Source organism: Denticeps clupeoides, chromosome 18, assembly GCF_900700375.1.
Source record: "Denticeps clupeoides chromosome 18, fDenClu1.1, whole genome shotgun sequence".
Taxonomy (NCBI): domain Eukaryota; kingdom Metazoa; phylum Chordata; class Actinopteri; order Clupeiformes; family Denticipitidae; genus Denticeps; species Denticeps clupeoides.
The window spans coordinates 16,977,621-16,997,598 of record NC_041724.1 but is presented as its reverse complement, the minus strand read 5'-3'; the positions used below and the strand labels follow the sequence as shown (position 1 = coordinate 16,997,598).

General features: G+C 40.4%; 1 protein-coding gene across 1 annotated transcript in view; it reads left to right on the top strand.

Annotated features, from left to right (window-relative positions):
* The window catches only part of diaph1 (diaphanous related formin 1), an 80,720-nt gene that overhangs the window by 37,653 nt on the left and 23,089 nt on the right, over positions 1–19,978 (top strand). Inside the window, exons 17-18 of the mRNA XM_028959799.1 lie at positions 1,535–1,649; positions 1,771–1,779. Coding sequence (XP_028815632.1) covers positions 1,535–1,649; positions 1,771–1,779 — 124 coding nt within the window. The remainder of the gene's footprint in view (positions 1–1,534; positions 1,650–1,770; positions 1,780–19,978) is intronic.

Here is a 19,978-nt window from a genome sequence, read left to right as displayed (position 1 = left end):
CGGAGTGATGGGAGGTGAAAGTGCATGAGTTCTATGTACTGTTGTTGAGAGCTTGGACAGCCTGCGGGAAGAAGCTCCTCCTCATTCTCTCTGTGTTGGACTTCAGAGAGCGAAAGCGCTTCCCTGATCGCAGCAGAGAGAAGAGTCCATTGTTGGGGTGGGTGAGGTCCTTCACTATCTTCCTGGCCCTGGTGTAGCACCGTTTGATGACATGGTGTGTACCACACTCAACATGGACCAGAGGAAGCAAAGAAAATAGTTGTCTCAGGAGATTAGAAAGAAAATTATAGACAAACATGTCAAAGGTAAAGGCTATAAGACCATCTCGAAGCAGCTTGATGTTCCTGTGACTACAGTTGCACATATTATTCAGAAATTTAAGATCCATGGGACTGTAGCCAACCTCCCTGGACGTCGGCCACAAGAGGAAAATTGATGACCAATCAAAGAGACGGATAATACGAATGTTAACAAAAGAGCTCAGAAAAACTTCTTTTGCCGAGGCAAAAGAATTTGACATCAGCCATTCCACCATCCGAATAATTGTTTACAAGTGGAGGACATTCAAAACAACTGCCACCATGCCCAGGTCTGGCCATCCAAGCAAATTGACCCCCAGAGCAGACCGTAAGATGCTCAAAGAAGTAATCAAAAATCCTAAAATGTCTTCACGGGAACTACAGCAGGCTCTGGCTACTGTCAATGTGAAAGTGCATGACTCTACTATCAGAAAGAGACTACACAAGTTTGACTTTCCTGGGAGGTGTGCAAGGAGAGAATGTTTCTCTAAGAAACATTAAGGCCAGACTGAAGTTTGCCAGAGCGAACATAGACAAAGACAATGACTTCTGGAATAATGCTTTTTTGGACAGATGAGTCTAAAATTGAATTATTTGTACAGAACAGAAGACATGATTGGCGTAAACCAGATACAGCCTTGCAAGAAAAGAACCTCATACCAACTGTGAAGCATGGAGGTGGCAGTATCTTGGTTTGGGCATGCTTTGCTACAGCAGGACCTGGCCAGCTCACCATCATAGAATCCATCATGAATTCTACTGTGTATCAGAGGGTGCTTGAAGAATGTGAAACCATCTACAAAAAATTAAAGCTGAAATGGAACTGGATACTGCAATATGACAATGACTCAAATCTTACCAGCACATTCACCAAGGACTGGCTAAAAACTTAAGAAGTGGAGAGTCCTGGAATGGCCAAGTCAAAGCCCTGACTTCTACCTTTTTGTTTTTCCTTCTTTAACAACATGCTAGTTAAAATGTTGAACTTGCACTAGTATCAATGTTTATCACTGATGGAAATGTCACCTTGACATTGATTCATCATTGTTCCACCCCTTGTCACATTTGCAAAACCAATGTGTGTTCATTTGTGGATGCATGGTTTTCTCAGACCAACAACATATAACATCTAAGTCATTGTTTAATTTTTTTTTACTTTGATAAACAAGCTCATTTAATAAAAAAATATTTATTTGTACATTAAACTCACCCCAATTTATTTCTGTGTGCATTAGATTGAGCCAGAGGACCTTTCAGAGATAAGCTTCTGGACAAAGGTGAATGAAGATCGCTATGAGAGCAACGAACTCTTTGCCAAACTCACCCTCACCTTCTCCTCCCAGACTAAAAGTGAGTACCTCAAGCATTTCTCACTCAGCCCATCCTACCTGGACAGGTCCCTGATTCTGACTTCTTGTGTTTTCTTTCTCTCCGCCCCCTCTTGTTGCTCTGCATGACCCTTCCCACACAGCTTCCAAAGGTATGTTTGTGTCTTAACACATTTTTGTGCATGAATGGGTGTATATGTGGTGATGTCAGTCTGTCATCTTGTATTTGGATGGAAGGAAGCAATGTGATGTCCACTCAAATGCACAGAGAATTTGACATTTTATGTTTTTTCTGTACCAATAAACCTCTGCATTTTTTGGAAAATGTTAATACTTCCTGCAAGAGTACTCAGTCCACCTCACCAGAATTCAAACACATCACATTAAAACACAATTCCCAAAGCACTCTGCAGGGTCATGCTGCTGTGAAAGAGAGAGAGAGAGAGAGAGAGTGTGTGTGTGTGTGTGTGTGTGTGTGTGTTGGCTGCAGTGCCCAGCCACCTTCAGTCCATCCTGTGTGGCCCATCACTGTCACTTGCTCTCCTCTATCCTTGTTCAAGTCACCTGACCTCTGCCCTGCCACTACATATTCATGCTGATCTTAATGTGTAATAAACACTTCATAGAAACACACACATAACAGTGTGTTTTTCAAAAGAAATGACCTTCAGATGGCCATATGCATAAATCTGTCTGTCTCTCTCTCTCACACACACACACACACACACACACACACACACACACACACACACACACAGGGTAATGTGTGCGAGCACAACAGTCTGATAGGCTCTTCTGCAGAGACAGCAATTTACTAACTGTCCTGTGTTTGTGTGTGTGTGTTGTGATTGAGTGTGTGTGAGATGACCTGTCTGTATGATGATGTGTAACCTTTTCCATTTTTTGACACTAAGAGAACCTTGGCCTTTTCAGAGAGATATGTCTGATCATGTCATAAAGTGTCTGTCTGTTTGAGAGAAAGCCCTGAAAGGAGTCCAAATGTCCAGTAACCCTGTAGCCATGTTGTGTTGTGTTTTCCTCCTTCAGGCCAATATGGCCTCATTTTATATCCTCTCCCCACCCCCCTCCATCCCAGTTTCCACTGTTACCCCGTGGAGCAAGAGGACGACCTCTCACCTCCCCTCCCTCTGTGTCTTCTCATCCCCTCTGTGTGCTGACAACCAGGTCGCAGTTTGATGACCTCACAAGTCCGTAGGCCATGGCTCATGTCTAATTGACCCGTTTGCCACTCATTGAAGTGCCACACTTGGATTTTCATGAGTGCAGTGCATTCTGTTAGTGCAGGACTTTTGAAACACAATGTGTATATTTTACTGGGGGCCTGTCAAGTGTGTATGTGTGTCTGAAGATGCATGAATTACGATGTGCTTTTTTGTCATCCAAGGTGTTAATTGGATGATTAACCCAATGCTGTCTACTTCATCTCAGTTGGACTTTTAATTCCAGGCTTGTGTAATGTACACAACTTCCAGCATAAACTTCCATATACACACACAGACACACATCATGAAAGAAGGACAAAGATTGAGGAAGGGGGTGTGTTATTTATTGCTATTCTTGGACTGCCTGACAGCTGCGTGCTGTCTAAGATCTGCATCTCCAATAGCCCAATTAGCAGGAGAGCGGGGATGAGGGAGGAACGATTGTGGAGAGAAGTTGTCCAAAAACACACCAGGAGAGGAGCCTCTGCATCTCATTACCATGATTTTTTATATATATATCTCCCCCTTCCTCACCCTCAGCCCCCCCACCCATGCTGCCGTCCTGGTTTCTTGGTCTCCGTGGAGACTAGCACTGCTCGGTGCCACCCTTGTCTGGCGTTGGATCAGCTTAACCCTCACCACCGCTTCCGCTGATTCATTCAGCGACCTACTTTATTATCCTGCCCTCCATCTCAGCACTGGCCTGGCTCATACCCTTATGGTGTGTTTCATTTACTGATGTACAAGTCGAGAATAGTGGATACTAGGACTAGAGCAGAAGCTGAACACAGAATTCGAAAAAGCACAAATTTGTCTCCAAATAGCTGCTCTTTGTATGAATTTGGCTGCTTTTGCAGGGAAAGGGAAAACTGGGAGAATGCACTGAAACGAGCACACGGTGAAGGTCTGCTTTCTGTTCAGGAACAATCTACACAGCATGTCATGTAAAATAGCAATAGAAGGAGAAAATAGCATCTTGCGAAGTCTCAGTTTAGTTCACCCATTTTTAACAATTGGTCATGCAATATGTGATTTGAAGTTTGACTGGCACCATCAATACTTCGGTTTTTGGCCAGCGGTTAGTTTAATTTTGGTGCATGTTTTATGTGTAAAAAGAACAATGAGCAGGTTATTGTCTTGTGTTTATCTGTGTTCCATTTGAGCAACGTATTGTCCCCACACACTGCTTTGCCCATGGCTGCCCACTGCTCACTAATGGTCATGGGATAAATGCAGAGGACACATTTCATTGTGTGCACAGTGTGAAGTGACTCACAATGAGTCACTTCACTTTCCCTAACTAATACTCGTTATGCCTTTTTTGTTTTATCCTGCATCTGTATGCGAGTTGAACTTCCAGCTCAGCTCCAGTTACAACAGTGAGAGGGCTGTAGCCTGTTAAGCGGTAAGCACCAATTTCAAAATGAATTTGAAAAACTCAATTCTATATTTTGTAAAGGCTTATTGGACCATAGAGGATGGGCTGAACTCTTCAATATTTTACCCCCTATATGTTCATCTACAGTCCCTGACAAAAGTCTTGTCGCTTGTGTAGAAATTGACCTCAAGTGCCCCTGAAATATATTTCTAATCAAGATTTTTTTTTTTTTTTAAAGAAATGGCTAATTTTATTCCCAATTTTATTTTTTTATTTTTTATTCTCATTTTATTTTGCAAAGACATAAGTGTTGTCGCCATATGAGCTTCACCTGTGACTAATAATGGATCAGTTAGGTCTCAGGTGTGTATAAAAAGAACCCCAGTACACTAGATCTTCACAAACTGCAACTAGACCTCTGCAAACATTCCTAGCATTCACCTTGAGACTAAAGTGTGGATTATCAAGAGGCTGAAGACCAGATCCACTGCTGATGTGGCAGAAATCTTCAATGTGTCTCAGCGTCAAGAACAGAGGATAAAAAAAAGATCTGAAGAGACTGGAGAAGTTTTTGACAAGCCCAGGTCAGGCAGACCCTGCAAGGCAACTGCTCTAGAAGATCGTTTGTTGACTTGAAAATCCAAGGCCAGCCCATTTTCCACTGCAGCAGAGCTACACAAGACCTGGTCACTTGAAGTCCCTGTGTCAACCAGAACAGTTTGTCCGATTCTGTTTCAAAATGGCCTCCATGGTTGAATCAGTGCACAGAAGCCAGCACTAATCAAAAGACAATTGAAAAACCGTGTGGGAAAAGTGGCAGAAGGTGGATTGTTCAGATAAATCTTCTGTTGAATTACACCACAGTCACCGCAAATGTTGCAGGAGACCTACTGGAGCCTGCATGGATCCGAGATTCAACCAGAAAACAGTGAAGTTTGGTGGTGGAAAAATCATGATTTTGGTTACATCCAGTGTAGGAGTGTGAGAGAGATCTGCAGGGGGGAAGGCAACAAGAAATCTTAGTTGCCTTTTATGTTCACAAATATAAAAGAGGCCACATTCTGAAGCAGGATGTTGCTCCATCGCATACTTTCATCTCCACATCAAACTTCAATGCGAAGATGATCAAGATGCTCCAGGATTGGCCGCCCCATCACCAGACATGAGCATCATTGAGCCTGTTTGGGGTAGGATGAAAGAGGAAGCATGGAAGACGAAACCAAATAATATTGATGAACTGGGAGGCATGCAAAACTGCTTTCTTTGCTATTCCTGATGACTTCATCAATAAATTGTATGAATCCTTGCCAAACTGCATGGATGCACTCCTTCAAGCTCATGGAAGTCAGATATTAAATTAAGATCTCACAGCACCACTACTTAAGTTTGCAGTAAATTTGTTCAATTTCTGTATAGGCGACATAACCTTTGTCTTGCCCAAATTTGACCTTTCTGTCTTGATTAAATTATGAATCTAATTCATTTCAATGCAATAAACATAATTTGGTAGGGTTTAAGCTTTTCATGTGAGCTATTTCTAACACTAATTGATTAATTAAAAGTCAGGTTAATAGCAACTGTTTCTACAAAATAGATAAGACTTTTGTCAGGGACTGTACATGCTGGTTTTCAGTCAGCCTTGTCAGCTATTGAAGGGGTGAGTATTGTCAAGGATCTCATGATACATGAGTCTTGATCTGATTATATTGTGATTATAATGTACTGCGATATTCTACAGGGTGGGCCATTTATATGGATACACCGTAATAAAATGGGAATGGTTAATGATATTAATGTCCTGTTTGTGGCACATGAGTATATGTGAGGGGGCAAACTTTTCAAAATGGGTGGTGACCATAGTGGCCATTTTGAAGTCGGCCACTTTTGTTTTTTTTTTCAATAGGAAGAAGGTCATGTGACACATCAAATTTATTGGTACTTTCACAAGAAAAACATATCTTAACATAACTTTATTCTTTCACCAACATTCCCATTTTATTAAAGTGTATCCATATAAATGGCCCACCCTGTGTGGATCACATTACATTAATAGTTCAGTCAAAACAACATAACTCAGAACTGATTTCTGGACTGAATTTGTATACAAAAATATTGATATTTCATGTCCCTGTATTGATACAATATCATCACGTAAAATATCACTATACATTGCTCTATCAATATTTTCTAACACCCCAAATATCTAGTATCTTTCGGTTGATTTTGTGACTCTTTTGCCAAGAACACAATCTTTAATATATGCTTTAATATATGCTAGGGCTACAACCACGAATCGATTATTTGATTATTTTAAAAAAAACGTTATTTGAGCGCGGAGCGGAGTGAACACACTTGGTCTCTCTCACACACAGATGCTAGCAGAGTTTGGCGCCTCATAGACAGCGCGGAGCAAAAATAAAAAAAACAAGCAGAGGTAGAGGACAGATACATGGCAGAGGCAGAGAAATCTGCGCGAAAATCTGCAAAAGTGACATGGCACGGCACGGGAGCACCACGGCAATGATCCTGCACCTGAAACGCGTGTTTGATGAGGAGGAAGGGAGTTCAGCAGCAGGGGATGTCACTACAGAATCCTACTTTTGTTCCGTTTTGAATTGAGGAAGGTAATGTCCCTGATGCTGGTGCTTAACTCGCTGCGGAGGAGAACTAGACGGGGACTTACAGTGCCACCTATAGGTGTGGAGGGGGGATGAAACGGTGTTCGGACTGTTCTCTGCGTCTCCAAGTGGACGATGGAGGGTGGTAGTAGCCTAGTGGGTAACACACTCGCCTATTGTGTCCCTGAGCAAGACCCTTAACCCTAAGTTGCTCCAGGGGGACTGTCCCTGTAACTACTGATTGTCGCTCTGGATAAGGGCGTCTGATAAATGCTGTAAATGTAAATGTTTACTTGTCATCCAGCTTGACAAGTTAGCGTTAGCGCGTTAATAACAGTAGAAAAGCAGGGGTGCTATAGTTACTTTGCATTAAAAGACTAAAGACATGTTTTTATTCACTAGCCTTTTTTTGGACCATTCATTTTTCAATCTGTTGTCATGTATAGCTACACTGCAAAAAAAAGCTTTTCTCACCTAGTAATTTTGTCTCGTTTTCAGTCCAAATATCTAAAAAATCTTAAATCAAGATGACTTGATTTTTTTTCAGAAAACAAGATAGTTTGTTATGCTATTTCATGTGTCTAGTAAATGTATCTTGATTTAAGATTTTTTTTTAGATTTGGACTGAAATCAGGACAAAACTACTAAGTTAGAAAAGCATTTATTGCAGTGTGTGTGTGTGTGTGTGTGTGTGTCAGTGTGAGAGTTTGTGAGTGTGTGCGTCTGCAAGTGTGTGCATCTGCAGTGTAGTATAGAGAACAAGTTCTAACATTCAAACAAATCCTGACTGCTTCTTCATTTTGGACTAAAATCAGCAGTACCTAGGCCTTGACTGATGTAAATTGAATCCTGTGAGGATTTTTAACTGCCATGACTAAGGTGGTAGTAGCCTAGTGGGTAACACACTCGCCTATGAACCAGAAGACCCGGGTTCGAATCCCACTTACTACCATTGTGTCCCTGAGCTGATCCCTAGTGTACACACACTGACGCACAATATCTGCACTGATTTATTGGTGGCATGTGCTGATGTCATGGATTTTCACTGTGGGTCTTGCTAGCACTTCTTGTGCATTTGAATAGCTTATCTCCTCTTGTTAAGTAGCAGAGTGAAGGATTGAGTAATGTGGCGTTGCATGATATAAAAATGAAAATGGCAGATTGGTGAAATGTGGGCGGGTTTTGAAATGAAGGCCAGTTCAATCTGCCACCCCAGTTTATTCATTCATTGCACTCAACCTCTTTCTTTCTGGAGTGGTGTGATGTGACATTATAGATTTTTGACCTAGTAGACTTTCACCTGTTAAGTTTCTAAAGATCTGACTGTGTGGGTGGGACAAAATGGCATGTGCAGGAGTTTATCGGCCACATTTCTAGGAAATGTCTTGGGTTTCCTTGCGCTATATCATCTTTCCGTTTTTTTGTTTGTTTTTTGTATTTATTTATTTTGCTGACTTATAGGTTTGGTTGAAGTAGCCGATGGAGCAGGTGGTCACGTTAAATTTGGTGATGTTTACAACAAATTGACGTTGGCATGCTAACATCAAAAACCCAAACAGGGTGTGGCCAAGTTGCGTCATGTTAAATTTGGTGACGTTTGGAGCATATCCAAAAAATTAGCATGTTAGTTCAAAGTGTCCCTACTAAAGTGGCCGAAGGACCGCGGCGTCCCTAATGAAGTGGTTGGTTTAAGATTCCGTTGAATTACAGTGTTGCCGATGCTGCTGTATCAGTACCCCTTGTAAGGCCCCCTTTATTGGCAATGACACAGTAGCAGTACCACTTAGGAGGGGCCCCCATTTTACAAATGCTACCAATGCTAAAATTAGCATTCAATGCATTACGCTTTTTGAGAAATTATGCAGAATCCGTAAAATCCCACCGAGCCAAGCCATATGTCAAAAAAATGCTGCACGACCTGACATGAAAAAAAAATATTTCACACTTTTAATAGTTTGGTCACGAATTGTGGGCGTCCCCAACAAAGCAACCAATATGTCACTTTGTGCAGAGCGGTCAAGCCGTTTTTTTTTGTGCGTTTCAAGGTATTAGTGTGGCAGCCACAAACGCACGACATGGCCTTTTTTGCTTTTTTCATAATTTGCCAGGTTTTCCTGACCCCTGTTGGGGGTAGCGACACATCCAATGTGTCAGATTATTTGACTCTGCTTCGCCTCGACTCCCATGTCACTAGCTTTTACAGCTGGTCACAGGGAGCTGAAAACTTCTTCCTTTGCACAATAGTAAACTGTACTTTTTAAACTTTGAACACGATTTGTGGGTGGACCTGTACGGCCTACCAAAACAAACAATGTCATATTGTCCGTTGTTTCTGTGCATTTCACGGTCTTAGCGGTCCCCCCTCCTCCTCCTCCTTTACTTTCCCGCCCCCCTTCCCATGTACTTTCTAATCAAAGCGGTTTTTGCTCTTAGATTAGCACTTGAGAGAGTCCCTGGAGACATTCATTCATTTTGTCCATTTTCAGGTACATTCACCATCCACCCCCCTCAACTGCGCTAAGCTGTGAATTTTTTAAAGGCTCAGTTTGAGTTAAAAATGCATGACGGGCTCATCTAAAAAGCTCATCTGAGCTTGAGAAGATAGGGCGAGTGACCCTCCTCCCATTTGGAGCACAGCTTTTAACCAGACTTTCACATTTATTTCTCAAACTCTCCTTAATAATACATGTTACGCTTGTTCTCTCCTCCTGTCTGTCTTTCCCTTTTTCTCTGTAATCTTGAACTTCAGAGAGGGAGGTTTTATCTACTCCTAAGTTTTACAGGTATACTTGACATAGGGCTTAGTCTCCAGGTAATGAACTACATCTTTATTGAAATACTGAAGCACAACAGAATAGTCATATTATTTATACATCGGGAACATTTGAAAGCTCTAAACAGTCTCCAGTGCTGACCCATCCAACAATTTATAAAGTGGAAAGTGAAGTGATGGTCATTATGATGCACAGCACACGGTGCACACAAGGAAATGTGTACTATGCATTTAACCAATCCCCTTAGTTTTCAGTGGGCAGCCATGAAAGGCGCCCGGGGAGCAGAGAGTGTGGACGGTGCTTTGCTCAGTGGCACCTCAGTGGTACCTTGGGGGTTCAGGATTTGTACCAGCAACCTTCCGATTACGGGTCCACTTCCTTACCAGCTAGGCCACCACTGCCAAAAGACACTGAATTGGTGTGGTTAACCTCTGTAATTTCTAGGACACAGCATTCTAGTGCTAATGGGCCAAGTTCTTGACATTTCAATAAGCATGAAGTTGTGTAGTTAGTTGAAGTGATTTTCTGGAGCTCTACTGAAGTGTTACCTCAAACAGCTCATGACTGTTGATTATTCTAACGGAAGGTGAAAACTCTTTCGAATACCAAGAAGTAGTTGGAGTTCAGATCAGGGTGTTTTTGAAGTTTCTAGACTGATTTACTGGCTATTTTCATTCTCTTTATCTCCCCATATAGCATACTTTAGTTGGTACAAAGTTGTTGACTGAAACAAGTTCACAGGATGGACACTGTATTATCATATAAGTGAAATGTCACAAAGTTGTGTATGTGGGTACTGAAGAAATAGTGCAGTTTGGACTTTTTGATGTACATATTGTGCTTCACAGCGCAATTTAACATCAGAGTGATGGATTAAGAATTATAGGGACAGAGTGTGAAAGGAATTAGATGCTAACAAGATGTAGAAATAAAAGGAGACCCCATCCAAAGGAGCAAATCAAAGGCTGGTGGTGTCACTTTGAGAGAGATCAATTACAAAAATGATTGATTTTGGCAACATGTCTTTTTGCGATTCTAACTGACTGTGGTTAAGAGAGGGAGGGATTGATTTGAACGGGACCAACCATTTGAACGGGAGCAACCATTTCATGCTTGCATATCTGTCAGCCTATGTGTCTCATTCCTTTTGTCCACAGCCCACATGCTCTGCAGCAGCAGAAACAAGGAGCAAATCCCCCTAACACTTAAAAATTTGTTTGAAATTTTGTTGAATAAGAAGATTATTTTGTACATTTGGAATCTCATGGAAGTTTCTTCCTCTTCTGCCCTATATACAACATATCTGTCAGCCCTGTGGGCTCCATGGGCATTTGGTATCTCTCTTCCCCCCCCCCCCCCCCCCCCCCCCCTCAAGTCATACTCCCATCATGAGAAGTCTGTAAGTAGGCCTATCTCTGTCATGGAGACTTTGTAGAGGAACCTCGCTTATGACATCGCCAGGCAGTTTGGTGCCATTAATCCCTGTAATCTGGATAAATTAGCAATTTAAAAAGAAATCTTATCTGTGCAATCCATGCTGAGACACCTCACCTCATCACTCAGTTCCTCGTTCCTCCCTGAGCACTAATTTAAGAGGTGGATTACATTATGGCAGGAGTGATTTGGCCTTTGCCTTCTTGTCAGTCATTCTGTCTCTCTCTCTTTTGCTCTCTCTATTTCTTGCCCACCCATGGTTTCTTTTGCTTGTTTTCCCTTTTTTATATATAAAATTTCGCTTTCCCATCCCATCCAAAATTCTAAAACTGGCAGTTTAGTTGGACTTCCTTGCGATAAGTAAAGACCTGTTTAGCCCTTCCCAGTTGAGACAGTCTCAGTAAAGAATTTTTTTATTTTTTGGTAAATACCTATAACTTAATCAGGTTTTAATCAAGGTTTGGCTTTTAATAAATGTAATTGGCTCATTATTCATAAAAACAATGATTTGGAGTTATGAGAGCTACTCTTGAGAGTTATAAATACAATGCAATGTGACTTTGGTTATAGCTGTTTTCCAGTCTTGTCTGTTTAATCCTGAGGTTCTTACTCCCAGTTAACTAATTTAAGCACCCAGCCTCCCTGTGGCTCCATCAGGTAATGAGGAAAATGAAATGAAGCTGTGAATTTGCTTAATTCGGGTCATCCCTTGTGCAGGGCAATTTTTTTTTTATTGTTATTCAACCCAGGTTCTGGAGTCACTCAAAGTTTGCTGTATTTTGATTGCAGGTGTAGCCCGTTACATGTAGCCCGTGCTAATGGTGTGGTGTTGGCGTTTCGATGAGTGGTTAATATTTTAGGACTGTAGGTCTCTGAGATGGAGGTGCAGTCAGGGCAGCATGGTGAGCCTCATTATAACCCTGCCTGAGGCAATAAAGACCAAAGACACATGTACCAACACAACCAATTCCCTATTCTCTCTACTACTTTCTCTCCAGCCACCTCTGTTCTCTTGACCCTTCTTATCCTTTCTGTCTACCACCCAGATTCTTGCACCAACCTGGAGTCTTTTTCTAACATTTTAAACTCCTCTGTTTATCTGTATTAGCTGCACATTTAACCATATATTAAACCAAGATAAAGTGTTAGTAATGATTTGATGGGCCTGTTTGTGCGTGGTTGTAAATGCACCCTGTCACAAGTTATTTATGTCTGGGCCTAAGTGAGTCAGTAATGGAATTGTTTTTATTAATGGGAAATTAAAGACTTAACATATAGCCGGTGCATGTTTTACTTGTGTGTTCCTTAAGTATCTCCCTTTGCACACATTCATCTTGGTGAAGCAGGTTTGATAGCGAGAATCCACACGTGCAAACTTTCCTCATGATTTTCCATCACCATTTGATTTATCATTTTCATTCTGGTGAAATGATTGTCAGTCAAGCACAGCATACAGTGACACAACAAAATGTGTCCTCAGAATTTAACACAACCTGGTGACAAATAAAATTTGAATTTGTGTGTGGCGACAGTGGCACCTTGACAGCTTGGGATTCAAACCTGAAACCTTCCGATTACACATTGTCTTTGTTACCTGCTTGGCCACCACTGCCTTGGTCCACCACTGGTTCACAAATGGGTACTGAAAGAGTCAGTCACCAGTTGTCAGCTCAACTCTAAGAGACCTACTTTACCTTTCAAAAATGGTTGTGTGGTAGTAGCCTAATGAGTAACACAGTTGCCAATGAACCAGAAGAAGTCTTCACTTTTGTAAAAGCTTATTCAGTCTGAATTTTTCAGAAGTTGGACTTTTGTTGATTTATTGGGGGAAATATGCTAGTAATTGTTGAGAGCTATAGGCCATAATAAGCAACCCAAAATAAGATGATTATTAAAAATAACTAATATACCAAAATACATTTTCACATTTTGAATAATGATATTATTGAAATATACATTGTGTCAGTTCAATATAATGACTTCATGCCAATGCTTTGCATGACCACTGAGCATAATCTATTCTACAATATTCTGGATGTACTGGGGAAATGTTAAGAGATTGGATAGTGGCATTATCAGGCCAGCGGGTGTGTTACTGGCATACCCATTGCTTCTATTAAGGCTAGCGAAGCCCCTCAGCCATTCCCCTCCAACTGTAATCAGCCTGCTGGTCCTGAAACACACCCGCTGTACCCGCTGTCACTGGGAGTTAGATTCTTTCAGCCTTTTCTGTCTCTCCCTTTATTTTATTCTTGGTCTGGCAGGACTCATGCCTTCTGTGTCATATTTTCTGCATTTTTTCTCTCGCTGCTCAGCTGAACAGGAACCTAGTTCAGTGTTTGCCTTCACCTGTGACTGGACTCATAGTGCGTCAACTTTTTCTCAGTCCAGCCGTATTTCTCTCATTTTAAGTGGAACAGTCATGTTATACTATTTTTAACAGCAAAATGTAAGCAGAAATGTCTGTACATTATATTGATCTTGATTAATACATTTGGTTATAAACTAGTTTTACAACATTTTGTAGTAGCTCCAAAAATGCTTCCATATTCACTTATGTGGTGTGAGACCATCAAACTGATGTTATTCCTTTTCCTGCACTGCAAATGTTTTTTGCTCCATATTATTAACAATTTTATGTCTCTCTGTGTGCATTGTGCTGCCATTGTCTGTGTGTGCAGAGGACAGAAGACAGCCATGAATTATAGAGCTGATTTGAATGAACCAGAATGGAACACGTGTTCTCAGGTTCTGTGTTAATGTACAACACTTAAGTTCTGTCAGCTTGCCTGGTGTGACCTTAGCCCGATCCTCTCTGTCTGCCTCTGTTTCCATCTCTCTTTTTTTTTTTTTTTTTTTTTTTTTTTTTTTTTTTTTTTTTTCCTCCTCTACACTTTTTGTTTTTTACGTTAAGCATTGTATAAGCAGACTGACACTTCTATGTACAATTACAATAAGGGAGAACAAGAATAAACTACATCTGGGCATGGTCTAAGTCATCCAGAATGTGACAAAGGTGTGTGAGAGCTGTCAATCAAAAAAAAAATGGCTCTTTATAGCAGAATAATTACACATCAACCAATTGCTGAATGGGTAGATAGTTTCTCCTCTCCAGGATACAGATAACTAATATGCAGTGATTTCTTGTTTCTATGTTTATTTTTGTGCACTTCATATAAAACAGCACTGTGAAATTCAGGCCTATTGTGATCATGTTGATTTGATTTTCTTTCTTTCTCTTCTATCCTGATTTTGTAATGTCTCACTAAAACAAATTTGAGGAAAACAATTGACATTTTTTTCTCAAGGTTTTCAACAGTTCACCTCTCCTTCCTGCTCTCCGTTTCATTTCTCATTTCCACCCCCACCCTCTGTGAGTGATTTCTGAACAGCTTTTCGATGCTTCATGCGTTAGGAAGTGAGTGCTGTTCTGCCTAATTGCAGGGTGCACGGAAATGAGCATAATTAGTGTAGCGATCAGAACGAATACCCTGCGCCTTAATTCCGCCAACGATGCCGTTCTCCCTTCAGCTGGGGATGGTGGGGGTGCCTGTCGCCTACACACATCCACCCGCATGCACACACAATTCGCAGTCATTGTTCCTACATGCTTAAAAAGAACAATGAAATGAACTAATAGTGCATTGGAAAGGAAGGCCTGTGAAACTGATTCAACTGAAGTGATGTGTTTTGTTTCCAAGAACATGTCATTTCCCACATTGAAGATTTTCAGACTGCTGTCCATGTCGTCTGTGATGCTGTGTTGGGGGGTGCATTCAATTTCATGTTTTATGTGATTTTAACAGTATGGATTTAGGAGAGTACAGTAGGGCTGCACGATATATCGAAAAATGATCATTATCATGATAATAGTATACGCGATATCTGTATCGCAAAGAGTTGTGATAAATGAAATGTATGCTGCGTCCGTAATCGTGAGGTCAGGAAAGGAGAAATCGGCTCAATCATGAGGGTTTCAGTATAACGCTTTTTATTGAAGAGAAGCCAGTAGGTGGTGCCAACAGCCAATACCTACTCCTACGGCTTCCAAATAACAGGGAGGCGTCTCTTCTTCTCCTCCAGACCTACGCAGTGCAAAGTTTCTCTCGAACCCCAGCAGAACACATTTACCCATAACATGGTTAACTATTTGCACTCCCCGGGGGCGCCCGTCCCGTTGGCGCGTATCTCACCCGCAACTCGTGTCCCAACTCATGGCCAGCCTGTGGCGACACACGACATATTGTATGTGAAAAACAGTATGCTGTCCCTGGCTGGTGGAACAACCTGCCCTCATCCACATGACTAGCCGAGACTATCACCACTTTTAAGAAGCAGGTGAAAACCCTCTTGTTCAAAAAATATTACAGACAAATCTAACACTGCGTACACATTGCACAAACAATACAAAAATGTATAAATACATTATAATTTTTCTTCGTCTAGCACCTAACAATCTCTGAGCATGCTCTTCACTGACAAGTCTGAGCCTTATCAGGGCTCTTAGTTTGTAAACTCAATATTCTATAGAAATCGAACGAGAATTGCTCTTGTAAGTCGCTTTGGATAAAAGCGTCTGCTAAGTAAAGTAAAGTAAAGTATGCGAGGCAAGTAGTATGCGCTGTACTTCCGCTGTACTTCTGCGCGTTCAAACTGGACACTGACACTGGGCTGGAACCAGACGAGCTGAGTGGTGAATTCATAGTATTCGAAAAACAGTAGACGAGAAGTACCCGGATGACCGACTACTTCCAGGTGAATTCTGTAGTAGGCATTCGATGGACACTTCATTATCCCATAAGGCAACTGCTCTTTTCAAGTGTGAAATGTAAAAATGTAATTCAAATGTAGTACCTACTCAAGTGGTATGCTATTTCGGACGCATCATTAATTTATGTGCCAAGCATTTGTGTCCAAATTTGACCAATCAGATGGGCCCTTACTATCTTTGTACCCGCCTCCCAAGTAGGTGATATAATGCTATTGGTTAGACCGGCCATGTAATGTTTTTAATGTGAATGTTGACAATATGTTAGGGTTTCCACAATATATTTGAGGCCTGTACACTTTGTTTAATAGTATTTTCTTATGTATTTATAAAAAAAAAAAGATATATATATTAAACATATTTTATATATGTGTGTGTGTGTGTGTGTGTGTGTGTGTGTGTGTGTGTGTGTGTGTGTGTGTGTGTGTGTTTTAAAAATTAAATAAGGTGCAGACAAAAAACATGCCCTCTGCATTTAATCCATGCCCTCTGCATTTAACCCATAACCCAAGGAAATATTTTGATTTAAAATATGCTCTTGTTTTAAGACACTCTTCATGAGTGTATGGTTACATGTAAATAAAAAGTAATAATAAAAATAATATTTTAAAAAGCATTTCTCTAGGGAAATGTTATATCACAAGAAATATCGTTATTGCATCTTTTCCAAATATTGTGTAGCCCTAGAGTGTACAGTACAAGAAGGAACAGTCATCATGATGACTACATATGCAGTTTAATTTCCTATGGAAAAACTCATGATGTTTCTCAGTGAAGAGTGCCCTACACACGTAAATTACACTGTGACATTACCCCTCCAAAATACTTGACAGGCTGTCACACAGTTTATTAATTATGTGTTAGCCCTATGGAGCTGTTCTTGTTAATTAGTTGCTTTAAGTGTGACAAAGTTCTTTCATATCACACAATTTAATGTTAATTAGGCAATAGGAAAATAAGGAAATAGCCAGTTTTAAGACTAATTGGATGGGTACCATGATCAACCTTGCCTGTCCACATAATTTTGATTTGGAAGAATTTACCAAAACATTGTCATGTTGCTTCATGGTTTATTTATGTTATCTGAGTGAAGTCAATTACATTTAAAAACGTTTTTTCTTATCTGGAGAAGACTTGTTTATTTCTTAACACTGACATTCTGGCATGAAATTCACAAATCTAAAAATAATATCTCAATGTAAAGGATTTTTCATGAATGGACCACCTGTGGTTCTTTATGCTGTTAGGCTAAAGAAATGTTGCACTTGGAATTGACATTAAGGAACTACAGTCCAGCATCTCAGTTGTTTTGTATCTGTTCTTGCTGTGAGGATTTATTCACTGAATCCTACGAAAGTGTTCGGTGATGCTCTATAAAGTATAATTACTGTTGAAGTAATCATATCAGATTTTTCCTTTCACCCCCTCCATTTATCCTCATTTTTGGCTGCAGACTTTACCTTTCTTTTTCTTTTGTTTCTCCGCCATGCTCCTCCTCTCACTCTTGCTCATTGTTTCCTCACCTCCTCCCCGTATCCCCAGTCCATCAGGGTAGAATGGAATAACGTGTGTCTCAGAGTCATTAGGTGTGGAGGTGGGTGGTTAATTTGGTGTCTGAGGCAGCTGCCCTGTTTGAATGTGAACAGATTGTAACGGTGGAATAGAAGTGAATCTGGTTTCCTGTGGATGAGAACAAATTACACTTTCATAAGCCCCTGCCACCTCCCCACATCTCAGCCACTAGTCAGCCAGCCGAGAGGGAAGGAGAGGGACATGTAGACCGCAATTCTCTGGTACACTTAAAACAGGAGTGACAACAATAATAAATCTGCCAAGATCAACTGCTTGGTAATATTTTATTTGAAATAAAAATGGTTAAAATTTCTTCATTTTACGATGCCAGAATAAAACATGGCTGAATAACCTGCTCATGTTTTTTGGAGTCTATGAGACTCACAAACATGTATATATTTTTCTTTTTGCTTTTTTACTAGCCAATTTAAATGCAATTTCAAATTCCTAAATGAGGAATACGATGAACGAAAACCTTAGTGTTACAAAATAACACTTTAAGAGCACGTATTTGCAGTGTGGGTGTGTTTTATAATTTATAAATTATACATTTTGTGCTCGCATAATTTATGAGATCTGTCCGAAACCCAAGTGAATTAGACACATCCATCAGAACTGGTGCCTGAAAATCTCTCGCTAATCTCTCCAAAGAATAATTAAGGATTTCAGCCACAAAAGACATGGATTACTGTCATTATAGTGTGTGTGTGTGTGTGTGTGTGAGAGAGAGAGAACGTCACTGTCAAGGTTAACTCAAGGGCTACAGTTTCATGGCAGATTTCTACCTGTGCGCACCTGTTACCAGTCCCTGACGCCACCTCCCCTCCCACAGATCATTTGTATTCATGGTCCTTGACCTCTCCCAATTTTTTATTATTTTATTTTTTGTCACTCGTCACTTCCATTTTCCCATTACAGTATTTCTTTTTGTCAGGTTTTCTTTTTATTGAGTCTCTGCTAATCACAGTTGGGTTCTTGCTTTATTCTCTCTCTCTCTCTCTCTCTCTCTCTCTCTCTCTCTCTCTCTCTCTCTCTCTCTCTGCCTCAATCTTTTTGGAGCAAAAGAAAAAAACAACCCGTCTCTTAAGGTCACCAATCCAGGACCTATTTCTATTTCTTCATTTCTCAAGGACGCTGTGTACTTCAGTCTTTAATTATGCACACTGGGTCTCAGCGCGGTCCCAACTTGCACTGTCTCTGCCTCTCAACTTCAGCAAACTAGAGAATCTTTGGTGTTTTCTTTATGTACTGCTTTTGTAGCCTGTTCTACTATTTCAGCTTGTTTGAAGGAAGCAGCCATTCTCTATGATGCTCCACCCTTCCCATCAAAGACGCAGAGATGTGCCAGTTGCAGCATGTTATCTTTTAATGAATGTGCCCACCGCCATGGCTTTCTGTTGCTGTCTTAATGATCACTGTACGTGTAAGACTGCTGATTGGCTCAGGCTTATCTGGCTTCCTCTGCTCAGACACCTCGAACTAGCCCTTATCAACCCACCCCCCTTCCAAATCAGCCTCTGTCTGCCTAATTAGTCATTGATTAGTCTGGAAAATTGAAAATTAATTCAGTGTTTACAACGACAAAGGAGCCCATTCATATGGAAATTGTCTTTTAATCAGTTTTTTTCTTGTATGTCTTTTTCTTTCTGAATTGACACCTTCAGAGGTAATACTTGCTGAAACATTTTTGGCTTATCTAGAGCCACTTACATAAATGCTTTTAAAATATGCATCCCTCATTTAGTTCTCCAGGACCTGATCTGTAAACATTAGTTTAATTACTCAGAACCCAACCTTCCTCTAAATATCCTCTGAAACACCTCTAAATAAACATTCATCTTTTTGCAATGTGTATGGTCACCTGCCACTGCCTGCTTTACATTGTTCAGGAACATCTGCATCAGAGATGTATGAAAATCATAATCATAAATTGCTCATTACATTTTTATAATACTAATTAGTAGGGCTGCACGATTTGGGGAAAAAGACATATTGCGATTATTGAGATCAATATTGCGATTTGCGATATGACAAAGGCCACTTGCTTGTATATCAATGAAAAGGCGCATATTAATAGTGAAATGTTTAATTTCAAAATGAAACACTACTTATAACAACCTGAAATGCCCAGTGCTTTCAAAATACAATATTCTACAAAATTAAATAAATCACAAAAAACTCTTTTACATTACTGTCGAACGACAAACCCTGGTAAGGCTAAACAACTGTTTGGATTATATTTGGCCATTATAAAATCCCGTATTATATTTCTTACGTTTAACCAAAATGTTGTTTGGAGGCGGACACAGGGATGCATAGCTTCGCTAGCTTAGCTAAGGTTAAGATTTTTAAACTGAGGTGAATTTCTTTAGGAAACCTTCAAAGTTTGAGAAAAGTTAACTAAACAGCTAAGAACAGTCTAAATAGTTAATGCCTACGTTTAGCCAAAACGTTGTTTGGAGGCTGACTTGAACACAGGAATGCATAGCTTCGCTAGCTTAGCCTAGCTTAGCTAAGGTTAAGACTTATAAAATGGGATTTTATAATGGCCAAATATATTCAAAACAATTGTCTGTTTGTACAG